A 19,860-nucleotide genomic window follows, 5' to 3' on the forward strand; every position below is an offset into this window, starting at 1 on the left:
GCATTCTCTTCTGTGGTATGTATTTCATTTCAACATCTACGTAGTTTGTATCAGTAAGCAGCTGAGGTTACTGCGGTACACATGCGCAGAGTGAATCCCTGTGGAAGAGATGCTACGAAATATCTGAAACCACTCAGAATATGACCCCCCTGCAAAATGCCTTAGTTTCTACTCCACTTCTACTCGTACCGTCACATTCACTTATAAGTACTACATGGGAGGCTGTGTTGAAGGTTTATGCGGCACAATACATTTATACCTTACTTTGGTCCAGATTTTCGCCCCTTTGCTGATTACTGCATGTTGCTAAGTGACAGAAAAAGATAAAGTTATAACTCTACATCCCTTCGATAGCACTCTTCGTGACTAGCATCATATTCTAATGTTACTCTTTTGCTGCAACTCAGCATCCAAGATGATGAGATGGCAAGTTTAGGCCAAGTTACATTAAAAAGGGTGTAAGGGCATAATGTATTTGTTCCCGCGTCCCGTCTGTTGTGTTAGAACCACCCCATTATTGTGGCTAGACTTCAGTAGGGATGAGAGGCGAACACATACGCTGGTGCTACGTAAGACCTCCACCACATCAGCCCCTGTAGTACTTACAACTGGAGGCAACTGTTGTTCTAGCTGCAGAGAAACAGTAGCCAGGGTTCCATACTGAAAAAAGGTGCTACCAATATTCCAGTGCCACCTAGGCCCGTATTCTCGTTGGTTAAGGATGCTACCAAACACATTTTCCTAAACGATTTGTTACCCGTTCCCGTCCCGGAGGGGCTCGGGGACGGGTATTGGTTTCACTCGGTTTGTCTGATTGTTTTTTGTTTGTCTGTCTGTCTGTCTGTCTGTCTGTCTATTAACAACTTTACACGAAAACTACTGGTGCGATTTTGACTAAAATTACAGGGATGATGGCTCATGACCTTGTGATTACCAGCTTAATTTTTTTTACCATACTGGGCCAAGGCTCATGCTGTACCTTAAAGTTTTGGCCAAACTGGGCCAAGGCCCAAACTGTGGGCTCAAAAAAATGTAAAAAAAAAATAGTTTTTCTTTTTTCGCCATAACTCCTTTCAAATTCGCCATACCGACATGAAAGCAAAACCTAAAGGTGGGTCTGTCAAATCTGCATCCTTTAACATCGGGGGGGGGGGGGGAATCACCCTCCAGTTAGCGGTAGGGGGGTCAATGTCAGGTTGGTCGGGCCTATGATTTCAAAACGGCATAAAATCGTCAATTTTCACCCGATTTACTCCATATTTGATATGTGACATCGTTGTCTAGATATCATGTTGCGTTTATACTTCAACACTATAATGACTGCCGGGGACGGGTTTGTTTTGCCTTGACGCCGCTTCTTGTTTTGCATATTGCACCTTGCCATCTTCTGTGTTTCATAAATCATTCTAATATCTCCATACTCTTCACAAACGACGTACAAGACGAAATTAACTGGCCGTATCAGTAAGAGAGGTGTTAGGGAGCTCCTTAACCAACGATTATACTGGCCTAGGTGGCACTGGAATGATAGTAGCACCTTTATCTTAGGGATTTATTATGCCTGCTACATCTCCATATTCTTTTTTGTGTCATTAAAGTATTCTTTCGTACCGACATACTCGTAGTTTGTTACAATAATGTACAAGAGGAAAAACATTAATTATGGAAGCTAAATCACTGAGGAAGAGGTGCAATGAAACTTCCTGTGGCACTTATTATATGGCCTCTAATAACGTATTCTAAGTGGCTTCGGGTGGTTTCGTAACACTTCTTCCCAAGCAATTCATTTTGCGTATTGCACATCAGTATCCTCTTGTATGTTATTCCTGCTAACTATATTGATTTTAGAACGAAGTAAAGAATATCCTAGAGAATTTTAGGATCCAGTGCGCAAAATAAGTTGCTTAGGAAGAAGTGCTGAGGTTGTCATTCCAAGTTTTATTGAACTGCACGAGGAACGGTTCACGGTAACACTGTTACTCGTGCAGTCTAGCCCTTCGTACGCCAGGTGGGAAACGAAACCCAGAACTCCATGTGGGGTCTTGAAAGACCCCAAATTAATTGGTGGATTTCTCCCATATGAACAGAATTACAGATGTTAAATTTTGTGCATATGTTGCCCAGGACACGGCACGTGGAGCCAATCCATCACGTGCCCCTTTTATGTTTTATTTTGTGTTTTTTAATGAATGTAAAATTGTTATCAATTTCTTCAAAATTTTTGAAAGTTTGCGGATGTAATGAATAATATGGTATACATTATTAGGTTACATCATTCTTATTCATTCACCATGCTTTTCTATCTATCTATCTATTGCCAGACACAGCAAACCCGTTCGGGGTGGCCACAAACAAATCGCCTCCACGTCGCCCTGTCCCTCACCATTTCACTGCCCTGCTCCCAACTCACACCCCCTTCTCTCATATACCTCTCCACCCCATCCCTCCATCTCATCCTCGGCCTCCCCCTCTTTCTCCCCCCCCCCTCCACCTCACTCACATACACTCTCTTCTTCAGTCTTTCACCCTCCATCCTCTCCACATGGCCAAACCACCTCAGTGTGTTCCTCCTAACGCTTCCTATCACATCCACATCCACACCACAACGCTTCTTTATATCCTCATTCGTCAGCCTGTCTCTCCATGTGACTCCACAGGCTCCTCTTAAATAACTCATTTCCACTGCCCTCATTCTTAACTTGTGTCCTTCCAACAACGTCTAAGCTTCACTTCCATACATTAGAGTTGGTATCACAATACTGTCATGTAGTAACTTTTTCACTTCCATTTCACTTCCCTGTTTCTTATTACTGCTTTCAAGGAACCAGCAACCTTTCTTCCCTGCTGTACCCTTTCAAGTACTTCACCCCCTAAAACCTCCATCCTTAGTCATCACACTACCCAAGTAATTAAACGTACTCACATTTTCCAATTCCTCACCATCCAACCTCGCTGTACAGTCACTCACTTCACCTCTCTTAAAGGCCATCACTTTACTCTTCCCTACATTCACCTTTAGATTCCGTTTCTTATACACTCCTAAACTCATCCACCAAGCCCTGCAGCTCCCCTTCGTCTTCACTCAACAACACAATATCATCTGCAAACAACAGTACAGGGAGTTTCCAAACACTACCCTCTCTCACCAGGGCCACTCCAACAACCATTACCCTACCGTGTACCTCTTTTATTACCCGATCCATGTACAGATTGAACAACCATGGAGACATGACACATCCCTGTTTCAACCCAACCTTCAAAGAGAAAAATTCACTCAATTCACCATCCACGCACACTGCGGCCTTAGCACCATCATACATACTCTTCACAGCATTCAACAACTTCCCATCTACTCCATATATTCTTAATACTTTCCACAATCCTTGTCTATCCACCCTGTCATATTCTTTCTCCAAATCCATGAAAGTTGCATACAACTTCTTTCCCTTCTCTAGAAACTTCTCCACTAAAGATCTAAGAATGAATATCTGATCTACACAACCTCTTCCCTTCCTAAAGCCTCCCTGTTCTTCTCCAACTAATTCCTCTGTTCTTTCTATAACTCTGTCAACAAGTATCCTACCATACACTTTTCCTGTTATACTAAGAAGACAAATGCCCCAATGATTACCACACACTTCTTTTTCCCTTTTTCCTTTGTACAAGGAAATAATTATACCTGACTTCCAATCCTCCGGAACTCAACCTTCCTCCCAGGCCAATCTGCACATCTTCCACATCCATTCTACTACTGTCTTTCCCCCATGCTTCAGCATTTCACCACACACTCCATCAATTCCTGGGGCTTTCCCCAATTTAACTTTCTTCATTTCTTCCACAACTTCTACCTTACTGATTTCTTCCTGTCTTCTCACCTCCCTCCTTCTCCCAGCCATTCCCCAGCCACTTATACTCGCATTCCTTCCATCCTCTATGTTCAACGATTCCTTAAAGTGTTCTCTCCATCTGCTCACTTTTTCTCCCTTCTCCACTAGTAATTTACCATTTTTATCTTTCACTCCCCTGCTAACTTCACTTCCGCCCTGTCTTACTCTCTTCATCTCTTTCCAGAACATTTTCTTGCAGTCCCTCCACTTTACACTCAAATTCCTTCCAAACTCCTCATCCACCCTCTTCTTACTCTCTCTTACTAATCTTTTCACCTCTCTTTTTCTACATATAACTCTCTCATCCACCTCTCAACTTCTTCCACTCCCCTATTTCTCATCCATTCGTTGTATGCTTTCTTCTTTTGTGCCACAGCCTGTCTCACCTCTTCATTCCACCAAGCTGTTCCTTGCACCCTCCTTTGTCTTCTTTTCATCCCAGACACCACATCACATGCTGCACATATTTCTTCTGTGAATATCCTGCACACACCTTCCACGTTCTCCATCTGCTCCAATTCATATTTGCCCAATCGTTCCTCCATTTCTCTTTTATATTCTGCCTTTTTTTCATCCTCTTGTAATCTTTCCACTTTCCTTGCAAATACTCCTTCCCGTCCTTCCCTTCTTCTATTTCTCCATCTTATTTGGATCTTGATTCTGGCCACCACCAAGTTGTGGTCAGAAAGTCCACTCCCCCAACCTCTATAAGCTCGTGCATCCATTACACATCTTCGCATCCTTTCATCCACACACACATGATCAATCATTGCCTTCGTTTCATTCAGTTCACCACCCACCCTTCTCATCACTCGCCATGTATACCTGTGGATCACTTTATGTCTGAAGAGGGTATTGGCTATCACCAACCCCCTCCCAGCACATTTGTCCACTAACGCACTACCATTCTCATCTATCTCTGCAGGCACACCCCACTCACCAACTATTCCATCCACCTTCACATTCCCTACTTTACCATTCATATCACCGACCAAAAACACTCTCTCATTCCTTCCAAACTTTTCCATGCACACTTCCACATTTGTCCAGAACTCTTCTCTCACTCTGCTTGCACGATGTTGCTTTGGCGCATACACGCACACAATCGTCCACATTTCTATTCCAACTTTCAATCTTACCCACACAATCCTTGACCCAACTGATCCATACTCTCTTATGTTCTTCTTCCATCTTTTACTCACAACTATACACACTCCTTCTTTTGCCGTCTCATTCTCACCTACTCCATGCTTTTAAGATACTAAAATAAATGTATTATCAGTTATAGCACCATACAAAAAACACACACACTATCAGGAAAATAACACCAAAAATTAGGCTGAATCTACGTTCAGAACATATACAAGACTGGCATTTATATTTATAAAACCCCTGGATGATTTACAAATTATCTCTCACATTGTCACTCACATTATTACTACTTTTCTCAATATCATCATCACTTCCATAAGGAATTTGTGAATCACAGTCATTAACATAAGATAAATCACTGCAGGTGTCATTATCAGCATCAGAAAGGGGAGGATCTTCTATGATTCTCCCCCGCTTACTGTAGAACGTCTCAACATTCAGTGACACGCAGATCATTACAGGACCAAAGTAGAGGGGGAGTTAGAATCAGTGAACTGGAAAGAAATGGTTCTGGACAGCCTGTGGAGTGCATACTGAGATTGCCTAGTTAGGATTGCTAATGCAGTGTGTGGTGATGCAAGAGTAACAACAAAGAAAAAAGGTATGACTTGGTGAGATGATGAGGTTAAGAGAGCGGTGGAGGAAAAAGGAAGAAGTGACTAAAGTGGTTACAGGACAAGGGTTCAGTTGAAATAAGAACTGAATATACTGAAAGCAAGAGGCAGGTAAACAGACTAGTGAAGAGAAAAAAGGAGGAGGTAAACGATGATCTAGGAAGAAAAATGATTGCAAACTACTCTGAAAATAGGAGTTTTTTTTCTGGAAAGAGATGGAAATGTACAAGTGACAGCGGAAAGAAATGTGATGGTGTGAAGGATGTAGATGGTAGATTATTATTAACCTATGGGGATGAAGTAAGGACCGGATGGAAAGAATATTTTGAAAGCCTGATGAATGGGAATAGAGAGAGCAGAGCGGCTGTAAACATGATTGGTTTGTGGGGTGTGCAGAGAAGGAATGCAATGCCAGGAGACGTGGCACTCGGACAAGTGAAGAGTGCTGTGAAGCGGCTGAAAAATGGGAAACCAGCTGGGGTTGATGAGATGGATGCAGAGATGATTAAGTGTAGTGGAGAGAGTGGAATGAGGTGCTTGTTGGAAATATGTAAGAAGGCATGAATGAGTGAAACTGTACCAGCAGAGTGGAAAAAGACAGTGATTGTACTCCTACACAAAAATAAAGGTGAGCGAAATAAGTGCAAGAATTTTCGTGACAGAAGTTTATTGAGTGTGGTTGGGAGGGTATATGGGAGAATTAGAGAGAAAGTAAGAGAGATATCAGAAGTCCTAGTGAGTGGTGAACAGGGTGGATTTGGGAGTGGCACAGGATGTGTGGATCAAATATCTGCAGTGAGACAGATAGCAGAGAAGGTTTGTGAGAAGAATCATAAGGTGTTTATGTCATTCATGGATCTGGAAAATGCACACAACAAAGTGGACGGAGAAGGACTGTCGAAAGTTTTGCGCATGTACGGTGTAGATGGTAAGCTGTTAGGTGCCGTCAAGAGTTTTTATGATAGTAGTGAAGCATGCGTAAGGGTTAATGGGCATCTCAGTGAATTTTTCACGATTGGTGTGGGCGTGGGGCAAGGTTGTGTGATGTCACCATGGTTGTTCAATATATATATGGATGTGGTGATGAGAGAAGTAAAAACACAAGTAATGGAGAGGGATGGCGTTGGTAACTAACGGTGATGGAATATCTCGAAGTTGTTGTATCCTGATGATGCAGTATTATTTGCAAATACCGGACAAGAACTTAGTAGGCTAGATCAGAGTTTTGCTGATGTCTGTGAGCGTCGTGCCTTGAGAATAAATGTAGAAAAGAGTACAGTGATGGTTATTGAGAGAGAAGATGACTCGTAGTGCGATGTTACATGAATAAAGAGACTGGAATTGGTTAGAGAGTTCAAATACCTGGGTACAGTGATAGAAAAGAGGGGAAAATGTGCAAAAGAAGTGGAAAGTAGAGTGAGTGACACAAGGAAGAAAAGTAACTGGTGCAATGAAGGCCTTGATAAGAAACAGAGGCTTGAGTGTTGCAGCTGTACGAGGTATACACGAAGGAGTATTAGTGCCATCTTTAACACATGGATGTGAGACTATGGTGTGGCATGAAAATGAAAAGTCAAGAGTGAGAGCAGTGGAGATGGGACTGCTGAGAAATGTATGTGGATTACAGAGGGTGGATAGGATAAGAAATAATGTGATTCGTGAAAGATGTGGAGTGAAGAAGTCGGTTGACTGTGGAGAGAATGGATAACAATAGAGTGGTGAAAAAGGTACTGTATATTTCAGCAAACTTGAAGGGGGGAGGAGGCGAGGCAGACCAAGGAGACGGTGGAGAGATATTGTGGATGAGTGTATGAGGAAGAGAGGTTTTTAAGTCGGTGAGGATAGGGAACTGACAAGAGATCGAGCTGGATGAATGAATATTGTGAGAAGAAGTGCAGGGTCAGGGATCTGGCACCCCTGTTTAACGTGGCAGCATCCGGATTGGCTCCACCAGATACATTTATGTGAAGCTACAGAGTGTGGTGAATGTTTTTGGCGTATCCGATAGAGCCAGGATTCCGGGGGCTTGAATGATGAGTCAATGGAAGCGTGGCCCATTGGACTAGGCATATGTGGGCTGTCTGGACATGGCTACTTCTCACCCTGCCCTAGGGTGGGAAAGGAGGTCCGTATGATGACGATGATATATATATATATATATATATATATATATATATATATATATATATATATATATATATATATATATATATATATATATATATATATATACAGTAATCACTCCTAATATCCGGACGCCCAATAACCGAACATCCCCACTAACCGAACCTTATCGTCCTGGGATCAAACATTCCCAAAATGGTCCGAAAATCCAAAAAAATTGGAAAAAAAATCGATTTTTTGCCGTCCGTAATTTGAACTTGCCGCGCGCGCCAGCGTGAGAGCATTGTTTTGGTTCGTCATTCCTCCGACGTCCGATAGAGCGCCGCTGCATCCTCCCCACTTCCCGCCTGTCTCTCACCGCGACAAGACCTACGCTCTTCGTCATGGCTGCCCACGTGCTCGCTTTTGTGGTGGTGCCGTACTTGCTGCAAGGCCTCCTGCTGCTCTCTGCCCTACTCTTAGTGTGTGTGATGATGGCCCCGCCTCCTGAGAAAAGGAAGAGAGTGGTGTTGACTCTGGAGAAGAAACGGGAGATATTGGAGAAGGTTGATGCGGGTTGGTCTTCCTCTCGCATTCTCCGCGAGTTCAACCTGGCCCGGTCGACTTTGTTTGATATCAAGCGTTCCCGAGACAAGCTCATGCAGTACACGGCTGACTTCTCGTCGAGAAGCAAACGCAACGTGGAGAGGAAGGTTATGTTTACTCCCAAGTATGCAGAGATCGACCGCTCCACGTTGATTTGGTATCGACAGCAACGTGCAGCTGGTGTGATGGTACGTGGAACGGAGCTGAAGGCTGCTGCTGAGAAGTTTGCAAGGCTTCACGACGCCCTAGACTTCAAGGCATCCGAGGGTTGGCTCTTCGCGTTCAAGTTGCGACATGGCCTTACTAACCGTAAAGCACATGGCGAAGCATTGGACGCTAACGAAGATGGAGTGGACGAGTTTCGGCACAAGGTGAAAGGCTTGATCGACAGGGAGGGCCTCACTCTCGGTCAAGTCTATAACGCTGACGAAACTGGCCTATTCTATCGCTCGGTGCCAACGAACACTCTCGCCGATGAGACGGAGAAGCGTGTACCTGGCCGCAAGCTTTCTAAGGAACGGATATCTGCTTTGTGTTGTGCCAATGCTAACGGCATGCACCGGCTTAAGCCCGTTATTGTTGGCCGTGCAAAGCAGCCTCGGTGCCTTCGTGGGGTGATGGATGTCCTTCCTGTCGTATGGTACCATTCTTTGAAAGCATGGTTCACAGCTGTGATTTTCAAAGACTGGCTTCACCATCACTTCGTCAAGGAGGTCATACATTACCAGACGAAGACACTGGGAATTCCTCGCGACCAGGTAAAGGCTCTCCTTCTCCTCGACAATGCACCTGCCCACCCGTGCGACAAGGACTTGGTTGCTGAGAATGGCCGTATTAGGTGCATGTTTCTGCCACCTAATACGACTGCTCTCATTCAACCAATGGACCAAGGAGTGATCGTGGCAACAAAGCGCCTGTACCGTCGGAAGTTCCTGGACGAGGTGATGGTGGTTCTCGAGGACGAGGACGAGCGCAGGGAAGGACGTGACACTCGAGGCAAGCGGACTTTGGAAAACCTTCGCCGCTACAACATCAAGTCTGCGCTGTACAACTGGGCTAGTGCATGGAAGGAAGTCCCTGTGAAAACTCTTGAAAATGGTTGGTCTCGTCTGCTTCTCGGAACAGATGTGGAGTACGATTTCCTAGGGTTTGACGTGGATGACTTCCATGCACGGCTACGTACACACGGCGACGATGTTGATGTGGACGATGTTCGTGAGTGGTTGGACGACGACGAGGGCGATCCTGGGTATCAGACGTTGTCTGATATCGAGATCGCGTCTTCGGTTGCTGGTGTCAGTCCCGAACTTGAAGATTCCGACGACGAAGGCGATGATGATGCAGACTCCGCCCAGCAGGACACTACTCCAGCCATCCCCAAGCTGAGCGCACTCCGGGAACATCTAGACTACCTGGAACACCCGGACTGCGACAGGGAGATGGGGCCCTTGGGACTCGTGGAGGAAGTGCGTGCTTTCCGGCAGCGCATCATCAATCGCCAGAATCGTCGGTCCTTGCGTCAGTCAACGATTGACAGTTTTTTCAGGCCCGTGACCCCCGCTGTGCCAAGCCCTGGTTCCACTCCGTTGCCTCCCCAAGACAGGCCCTCATGCTCCGAGCCACAGCCCAGCACATCAGCTACAGTGGAGTCACCGCTCGACGTGAGTTTGCGGCTGTCTTCAGAGTCTTCTGTAGTCGGTACGCCATCACCACTACCCACCGATGCACCCCTTGGACGCCTGCCAGTGATACTCTCGGGCTCTGACAGTGAATAAACAGCAAGAACTTCTCCACTAGACCACACGGGAATTTTGAGTGTTGTGCAGTGAAAAAAACGGTGTGTTGTGTTAAGGTTTTCAAGTTGGGAGAAAAGACTAAGTAGAAAAGAAATTTAACGTAACTAACCTTCTTTGTTTTGGCTTTGGAAACTTATATAAACTTGGGAAAAGTTAATGTGCAACACTTAAATTTAATGGAACATTATTTGGACTAAAGTGAACACTGTGAAAAGAACGGACTTCTGTGTGTTAGTGACTAAGTTCAGTGCAAGACTTCAGGAAGAGTGTAGTGCAAGTGCTTCAGGAAATCGTTCTTACTGTCAGAGTCCGAGAGGAGCGGTTATTCATCGAGGTGGCCAGGGACTTGCTGTAAGTAGCCAAAATGTTTCATGTTGTACTATTTTCCATACTATATTTACCAGAATGTTTCATATTGTATTTTTTCCCATACTATACTTACCAGAAAGTGTCATACTGTACTTCTTTCCATACTAAACTTACCTCATGCATGTGCAGTAGGAATGTGTTTTTCAGAGTTCGGTTAGGTTCAGTTAGGTTAGGTTCGGTTAGAGTCCATAAGTACCAGAATGTTTATTAATGTATGAACATACTTCTAAACCCACATTTTATGTGTCTATTGCATTTATTTCAGTCATTTATGTGCCTTATTGGTGTGATTTGGGTGTTAAATAGGTGCTATGCATGTCCGGAGGGAGTTGTATAGGTGTTTCTCTGTGTTAGGGTCCGTAAGTACAAGTCCATAAGCTGGGGCCCAATATCCGGACAAAACCAATATCCGAACCTACCGATGGCTCTATTGATCCGGATATTGGAGTGATTACTGTATATACTGTATATATATCCTCGTCATCCAGACCTCCTTTCCCACTCTAGGGGAGGCTGAGGAGTAGCATTGTCCAGAAGCCTTAGTCTGCCCAATCCAATGGGCCACGCTTCCATTCACTCATCATTTAAGCCCCCAGAATCCTGGGTACATGTGATACGCTAAAAACTTTCATCACATTCCGTAGCTTCATATAAACATATCCGATACGGTCAATCCGGACGCTGCCACCTTAAAAAAAGGTGCTAAATCCCTGATCATGTACTTCTTCTTACAACATTCATTCAGCCAGCTCGATCTCTTGTCGGTTCCCTAGCCCCACCGACTTCCATACCTCTCTTCCTCACACACTTATCCACCATATCCCTCCACCTTCTTCCTGGCCTACCTCGCCTACTCCCTCCTTCAAATTCGCTCAGATATCCCCCTTTCACCTCTCTATTGTTATCCATTCTCTCCACGTGACCATACCATCCCAGTACACTAACACTTCTTTATGTACGCCTCGCACATCTGCAACACTTAAGCCTCTTTTTCTTCTCAAGGCCTTCATAGCACCAGCTACTTTCCGTCGTTGTGTTACTCAACTTTCCACTTCTTTTGCACATTTTCCTCTCTTTTCTATCACTGTACCCATGTTTTTGAACTCTCTCATCAGTTGCAGTCTCTTTCCAGTCACTGTAACATCACACTGTGAGTCACCTTCTCTCTCGATTACCATCATTTTACTCATTTCTACATTACTTTCAAGGCACGACGCTGACAGACGTCAGCAAAACTCTGCACTAGTCTACCAACTTCTTGTCCGGTATTTGCAAGTAGCACTGTTTCATCAGTGTACATCAAATTTGAGATATTCAATCCATCACCATTCATTACCAACGCCATCCCTTTCTCCATTACTCGTGTTTTTACTTCTCCCATCACCCCATCCATAGAGTGTCACACTCACACATCTTGTCGCTCGCCGACATTGTTCGTGAACCATTCGCTTAGATACCTATTTACCCTTACACATGCCTCATTACCATCATAAAAACCCTTGACGACACCTAGCAGCTTACCATCTACACCTTAAGTGTGCAAAACCTTCCACAATCCTTTTCTGTATATTTTGTCGTATGCTTTCTCCAGATTCATAAATGTCATAACACCTTATAGTCCCTCTCACAATCCTTCTCCACTATTTGTCTCACTGCAGATATTTGATCCACACATCCTCTGCCACTCCCAAACCACCCTGTTCATCACTCACTTGGACTTCTGATATCTCTCTTACTTTCTCTATAACGATTCTTCGATATACCTTCCATACAACACTCAATAAACTTATGCCATGATAATTCTTGCACTCACTTCGCTCACCTTTATTTCTGTACTGGGGCACAATCACTGCCTTCTTCCACTCTGCTGGCACAACTTCACACATCCATGCCTTCTTACATGTCGCCATAAAGCACCTCATTCCGCTCTCTCCATTACACTTAATCATTTCTTCATACACCTCATCAACTCCAGCTGCCCTCCCATTCTTCAGGAGCCCCACAGCGCTCCTCACCTGTTCAAACGCCACGTGTCCTTCTCTGCACACACCACAAAACCAGTCATGTCAACAGTCGCTTTGCTCCCTCCATTCTCATTCATCAAATTTTCAAAATTTATTTCCATCTGGTCCTTACATCATCCTTATGGGTTAATGATCTACCACTTACATCCTTCACACTTTCATATTTATTTCCGTCGTCATATCTAAACTTCCGCACCTCTTTCTTGATTAACTTCCTATTTTCGGAGTGTTTTGCACACACACACACACACACACACACACACACACACACACACACACACACACACACACACACACACACACACACACACACACACACACACACACACACACGTAGAACTGATTGCAGTAGAGATAAATACATCTGAAGGGAAAGTAATTGTAGCCAATTTGTACATGCCACCCAGATCAAACACATGGAAAACAGACGAATATGAGGACCTGGCGGAGAGTACAACTCAGAGTTTAAGATCATTACTACATAAAATGGAAGAGAAATCGGAAAAAATTATACTAACTGGAGATTTTAATACAAATATAAATTGGAATACTCTAAATATAATAAGCCAAGAAAGCTGTTGGGACCAAAAGCTCCTGGATCTTGTGCAAGAGTTTTTCCTAACGCAACATGTAAGGGAAAGCACCAGAAAAAGAGGACTCGATGTGCCCTCAATGCTAGATCTCATATTTACTAGGCAAGAAAACGATATTAACAATTTAATATATCACCCTCCATTCGGCAAAAGCGACCATGCAGTACTAAACTGCAATTTCAGGATTGCATATGACATAGATAACAGCAATGAAAGTTACAAAAAGAGACTTAACTATAAAAAGGGAAAGTATCATGACCTAAAGAAGTACTTCTTAGAAATTGCTTGGGAAAAAGAGCTTAGAGGACAAGATTTAAATGCAATATATGAAAAATTCTGTGAACTTTATGAAATAGAGTCCAGAAGTACATCCCACAGCACAAAGAAGCAGAAAAGAAAATAAAGAAATGGTTCAATACAGAATGTAAAAAATCAAAAGAAAAAAGAGATTTGTTGTGGAATAGATACAGAAGACACAATAGTGAAAGGGCATATAATAATTACAAACAGGCAAGAAACGATTATACAAGAATAAGGAGGGAAGCCCAAAAACAGTTTGAGGAGGATATCATAAATAAAAGTAGTGATCAACCAAAGCTACTTTACAGCTACATCAGAAGCAAAACCAAAGTAAAAGATAAAATACAATCCATTACAGACGAGGGAATCACCTATACACAAGAGAAGGATATTTGTGGAGCACTAAACAAGAATTTCCAATCAGTTTTTACAGAGGAAAAAAATTTTGAGAGGGATTATGTGGAACATGCATGCCCACACATACTACCAGATATACAAACATCAGAAAAAGAAATACAGGAGGAGCTAAGTAAATTAGACAAACGAAAAGCAAATGGCCCTGATGAAATTTCATGTTGGGTGCTACGTGAATGTGCAAAGGAGTTAAGTAAACCATTATTTTTAATTTTCAAGAAATCCTTGAGTCAAGGTAAACTACCGGATATTTGGAAGAAATCAAACATTGTTCCCTTATTTAAGAAAGGGAATAGACAAAATCTACTTAACTACCAACCAATATCACTAACCAGTGTTGTAAGCAAGGTATTAGAAAAGCTTATAAGAAAAGCTTGGGTAAATCACCTAGAAGAACACAGTATGATAACAGAAAGACAGTTTGAATTCAGAAATGGAAAATCATGTGTTACTAATCTGTTGAGCCACTATGACAGAGTAACAGACACATTACAGGAAAGAGAAGGATGGGTGGACAGTATCTATTTAGATTTCAAGAAAGCATTTGACATAGTACCACACCAAAGACTTTTATGGAAACTGTACCATCAAGGAGGAATTCGACGCAAACTATATTGTTGGATGCAAGATTTTCTCATGAAAAGAAAAATGAGAACCGTACTAAGGGGAAATTACTCATCATGGAAAGAAGTGACTAGTGGAGTACCACAGGGCTCAGTGCTGGCACCAATCATGTTTTTAGTGTATATAAATGATACAGACAGTAACACTGGAAATGAAAGCTATCTAAATATGTTTGCAGATGATGCAAAAATACAAAGGAGAATTACTAACACAGACTCTTGTAAAGAGCTACAAGAAGAATTAAATAAACTTCATGAATGGAGTAATATATGGCAAGTGGAATTTATGTGGACAAGTGTCATGTAATCAAGTTTGGTAAAAGTGGAAAAGACCTGATTGGGATTATACATTAGGAAATAAAACCCTACACACATCAGAAAGAGAGGACCTAGGTGTGATTGTCGATAACAGACTATCTCCGGCTGACCACATCAGTGAGACGGTACGGAACATGTATACACTGCTTGTCAATATGAGAATAGCGTTTACATACATAAATGAAGACATGCTAAGAAAGATAATAACATCATTCATCAGACCAACCCCGGAGTATGCATCAGTAGTCTGGAGTCCTCATCTCAAAAGACATACAGAAAAGATTGAAAAAGTTCAAAGGGCCGCCACAAGATGGGTACCAAGCTTAAGGGATCTAAGCTATGAAGAAAGACTAAATAAACTGAATCTACCAACACTACAGGAGAGAAGGAAAAGAGGTGACATGATTATGCTATATAAATGCATATCAGGGAAGGAGAAAATAGACATAAATGATTACTTAACGTACGGGGAAGCATCAGCAAGAGGACACTGCAAAAAACTGCATATAGAGAGAGGTGATAAAGACGTAAGGAAATTTAGTTTCCCAAATAGAGCAACTGATCAGTGGAATGCACTACCGAATGAAATAGTGTGTGCCAAAATAACTCACAAATTTAAGGATATGTACTTTGATAAATATGGTTTAAGACACGGGACAGTACGAGCTTGACTCGTTCCTGTAAAGATACAATTAGGTAGGAACAATTAGGTAAGAACACACACACACACACACACACACACACACACACACACACACATATATATATATATATATATATATATATATATATATATATATATGTTACAGTTACAGTTACTCGGAGTGCTAGGCGGGGTACCGGACGACCCCAAAGAAGTTTGCGCCCTCCTAACTCCTGAACTGTATGGATCGTTCCCCTCAAATGTTGTATACTTAGACAGTGGCCAAATTCAAAATCATGGTTCGCCAGAACCCTAAAACAATAAGTAGGAAAATTGCATAATTTAAGAAATGTGTTCGAGTCAGTCTGACCCCACATGGCATACGAAAGGCTAGGAAAGTTTCGAAATTCCATACAAAAGACTTCGATATGAAACCCTGGCGACGACTTACTACAGCCAAGGATGGGTGAAGAGCCTGAACAAAAACTATGGATTACGAATGTGCTGTAGCCTACAAAAGTTCCCTACTTCCTCCTGCTCATCTGAAGCTCAAAACGTTATATTATTAACTGCAACTAAAACAAACAGTTCCTTTATACCAACTGTTCAACTAGTCACTCACAGTGCATTAATAATATGCAATTGTACCCAAACTATATAATGTTAAGAGTTACTCAACAGCAGAAGGAGAAAAGTTGCCTTTGGAAGCAACAATACATTTTCTTAATTCTCAGATAACATAGTTTATCTCGTCACTGTTTTACTTCTTTGTCACTTAACTGACTAGTTTTGCCATTGGATAAATTTTGGTGGAAGTTTTTTGGCCAAATCTGACAGCACAATCCATTTTAATATGTTAGCAGTGTTAAACTCTTCCGCATGGTGAAGTGTTCTGCTATTTTCTTTCCTTGGTGAATCTGGACGATTTACTTTAAAATTGGAAACAGGTCTTCTACTGAAGAAGTTAATAATAAGTACTCGTATATCTGACCCGTCCTACAGAAAATATTAGCTAAGCTATTTCTGTAGCTATTTCTTCTACTGATAAAGCAGATCTCTTCGCACAGACTTTCCCCTCCAATTCCACCTTAGACGATTCCGGTGCTGTTCCTCCATCACTTCCCGCCTCTGACTTCCTCATGGCTGACATAAAAATTTCTTCAGCTGATGTATTGTCTGCCACCACTGGCCTCAGTACTAACAAGGCATATGGGCCCGACGGAGTCCCTCCTGTTGTTCTCAAGAACTGTGCTTTTGTGCTTACACCCTGCCTAGGCAAACTCTTTTGCCTTTGTCTGTCAACTTGTACCTTTCCTTCTTGCTGGAAGTTTGCAAGGGTGACCACTCCCAACCCTCCAACTATCGTCCAATTGCTTTAACGTCCTGTATTTCAAAAGTTTTCGAGTCAGTTCTCAATAGAATAATTTTAAGGCATTTTTCCTATCACAACCTTCTTTCTGATCATCAGTACGGGTTCCGTCAGGGACGCTCCACTGGCAATCTTCTCACCTACCTTTCAGACTCCTGGTCATCCTCCTTTCGGGACTTTGCCGAAAGCTTTGCCATTGCACTTGACATCTCCAAGGCATTCGATCGAGTCTGGCATAAATCTTTAGTTTCCAAACTGCCCTCTTAAGGCTTTTATCCTTCTATCTGTGCCTTCATTGCTAGCTTCCTTTGTGGTCGTTCTATAGCCACTGTTGTAGACGGCCATCGTTCTTCTCCTAGATCTATCAACAGTGGAGTTCCTCAGGGCTCTGTCCTATCACCAACTCTCTTCCTTTTATTCATCAATGACCTTCTAAGCTGTACATCTAACCCTATCCACGCATACACTGATGACTCCACCCTTCACCTTTCCATTCGGTTCCCGTAATCCCCATCTCAGCAGTTACTTCAACAAACAAGGGATGAGGCTATGGCACACCTAATGTCTGACTTGGCTCGTATCTCTGACTGGGGTAAAAATAATCTTGTTGTTTTTAATGCATCTAAGACTGAGTTCTTACACCTATCAACCCGTCAAAATCTTCCACATGTATACCCACTAATGTTTAATAATATTAAGCTTCATCGTGCATCATCCTTGAACATGATTGGGGTTTCATTTACTCGGGACTTATCTTGGAAAGATCATATTACATCTCTTGTAAAATCTGCTTCCAAGAGATTGGGTGTGCTAAGCCGACTCAGTTCTTTCTTTACCCCAGCACAATTGTTGACTCTATACAGGGGTAAAAAGCCACTGTGTGGAGTACAACGCTCATGTGTGGGGAGACTCCGCACATACAGCTCTTCTCAATAGGGTGGAGTCAAAGGCTTTTCATCTCATTAACTCTCCTCCTCTTACTGACTCCCTTCAACCTCTGTCTCTTCGCCGCACTGTTGCATCTTTATCTCTTTTCTATCGCTACTTTAATGGTTACTGCTCCTCTGAACTGTCTGCATGCATTCCTCCACCTCTATGACGGGCGAGTAGCACCCTTCTAGCAGCAAACTCTCATCCCTTTTCTGTCCAGCTCTCTAATGCAAGAGTTAACCGTTACTCCCAGTCCTTCATTTATGCAACAGGTCAACTCTGGAACTGTCTCCCTCTGTCTGTATTTCCTGCTGCCTATGATCTCCAGTCTTTCAAACGCAGTGTGTCCAGGCATCTCGAAATGAATGGATCTTGAATTTGTCTCTCTCTTGTATTTTGTTTTTCTCTTGGAGCGAACTCTTATTACGGGCTCATGGCCTTTGGTTCCTTCTTCCTCGCATAAAAAAAAAATCCATGTTCAGATGCTTAGTATTAGTTATTATCTCTTGACTGTTTTGTTTATGACAGGAAGTTTTTCAAAATGGAGAAGTTAGACAAAGCTTTCATTATCGTTATTCATGACCATTCACCCGTTTAACATTAGACCAATATGCATAACACTGTTTGGATATACAAAGAGTAAGATGAAAGGTCACGTCCCCGGACTGAAGAGGTTAAGCACAGTGTGAGGTAGAATTGGTGGAATAGTAGATTATTTCCTACCCTGACTGGACACTCAGTGACAAAAGTTTACCTATTCTGCCACTGTACTCACCATTTTTTAGGGTATGTCGATCATTTTCCTTCCTGGTGCATTATATCAAAGATAACAATAAACTGGCAGAGAAACATGAACCATTTTCAGTTAAGGTTAGTCATTGAAGGAAAATTAAAATTTGAACAAGTGAAATATTATGTGAACTTACTGTATGTCTGTGTCTCTGCCTGTACAGTGCTGGAATACGTGTCGGCGAAGTACCGCACCATCATGGCCAACGTACCCATTATGCTGTTCCTCTCGGGGTCCATGTGCATTATGCCTTGGATAGCTGTCTACCTTGCTGATTGGTTCTCCTTCACAATCGTAATACACGCCACACAGTTCTTGGCTGTTTCATTTATATGGTAAGCTGTTATACGTTTATATATATAATGGTCACTTCTATTATGTTTACCTTCAATGTAAGCCTGTCTCTGGCACTGGATTAAAATTATAAATGATATAAAAATGTGTGCTTGAAAATACTGAATATGTTTCTAACCTCCCCAGAGTGTGTGTGCACATAAGCATACCGTTTCCTACATCCAGGGTTCTTCCATTGGAGTATCCTCCCATACCGTCTATATCCAAAGGCCAATTCTCCCTAGAGTCCCTGGAGAGATCTGAGTCTCTCCTGAAGGGACATTCCCTCCAAGTGAAAACTCCTCCAACGAAAGAAAAGCGTTCGGGAGCCGAATGCTAATAACCCGCCAGATTATGCTGTTGGCCAAATCCAAGATTTAGGCCACATCTTTATACCCTGAAGGTTTCATGTTGATAACTCAAGCCTTTCATGAGATATAATGGAGCTAAAGGTGGGCAATAAATACCAGTTGACCTTTAGCAGCCATTTTGGTGACCTTGACCTTGATTGCAAGTGCCCATTTTTGAACTCGTCCACGATATAGGCCATATCGTGATACCCTGTAGGTTTCATGTCGATAGCTCAAGCCGTTCATGAATTTCATGAAATCAGATGTCACTGATCTACCAGAAGACCCGCCGACATGTCGTAAAAGTACCCCCGCTAATACCAATACAGCAGTCCTGCATGAGACTGCCCTAGCATGTATTCAATATGGACGGTGGGTGTTAGCGCCGAAGTGGTGACATGCAGAGAGGTGTATGGTATGTAGGAGGACTACTGGGCATTGAGGGCAGGTTGTGAAGCCTATGCCCAGAGTCGGACACATAACACACACACACACACACACACACACACACACACACACACACACACACACACACACACACACACACACACACACACACACACACACCGCTCAAAATACAACACCCTCTCTCGTTTTTCAAGTGTGGTTGTAGAAAGGTGATTGGAGTTTCTGGTATACAGTATAG

At 42.7% G+C, this 19,860-nt stretch overlaps 1 protein-coding gene across 1 annotated transcript in view; it reads left to right on the forward strand.

Annotated features, from left to right (window-relative positions):
- Window positions 1–19,860, forward strand: part of LOC145410008 (organic cation transporter protein-like) — a 139,763-nt gene that overhangs the window by 39,438 nt on the left and 80,465 nt on the right. The window contains exon 5 of the mRNA XM_080280218.1: window positions 18,695–18,866. Coding sequence (XP_080136344.1) covers window positions 18,695–18,866 — 172 coding nt within the window. The remainder of the gene's footprint in view (window positions 1–18,694; window positions 18,867–19,860) is intronic.

This window comes from Coenobita brevimanus, chromosome 84, assembly GCF_032717465.1.
Source record: "Coenobita brevimanus isolate Jiangsu-jjx chromosome 84, ASM3271746v2, whole genome shotgun sequence".
Taxonomy (NCBI): Eukaryota; Metazoa; Arthropoda; class Malacostraca; order Decapoda; family Coenobitidae; genus Coenobita; species Coenobita brevimanus.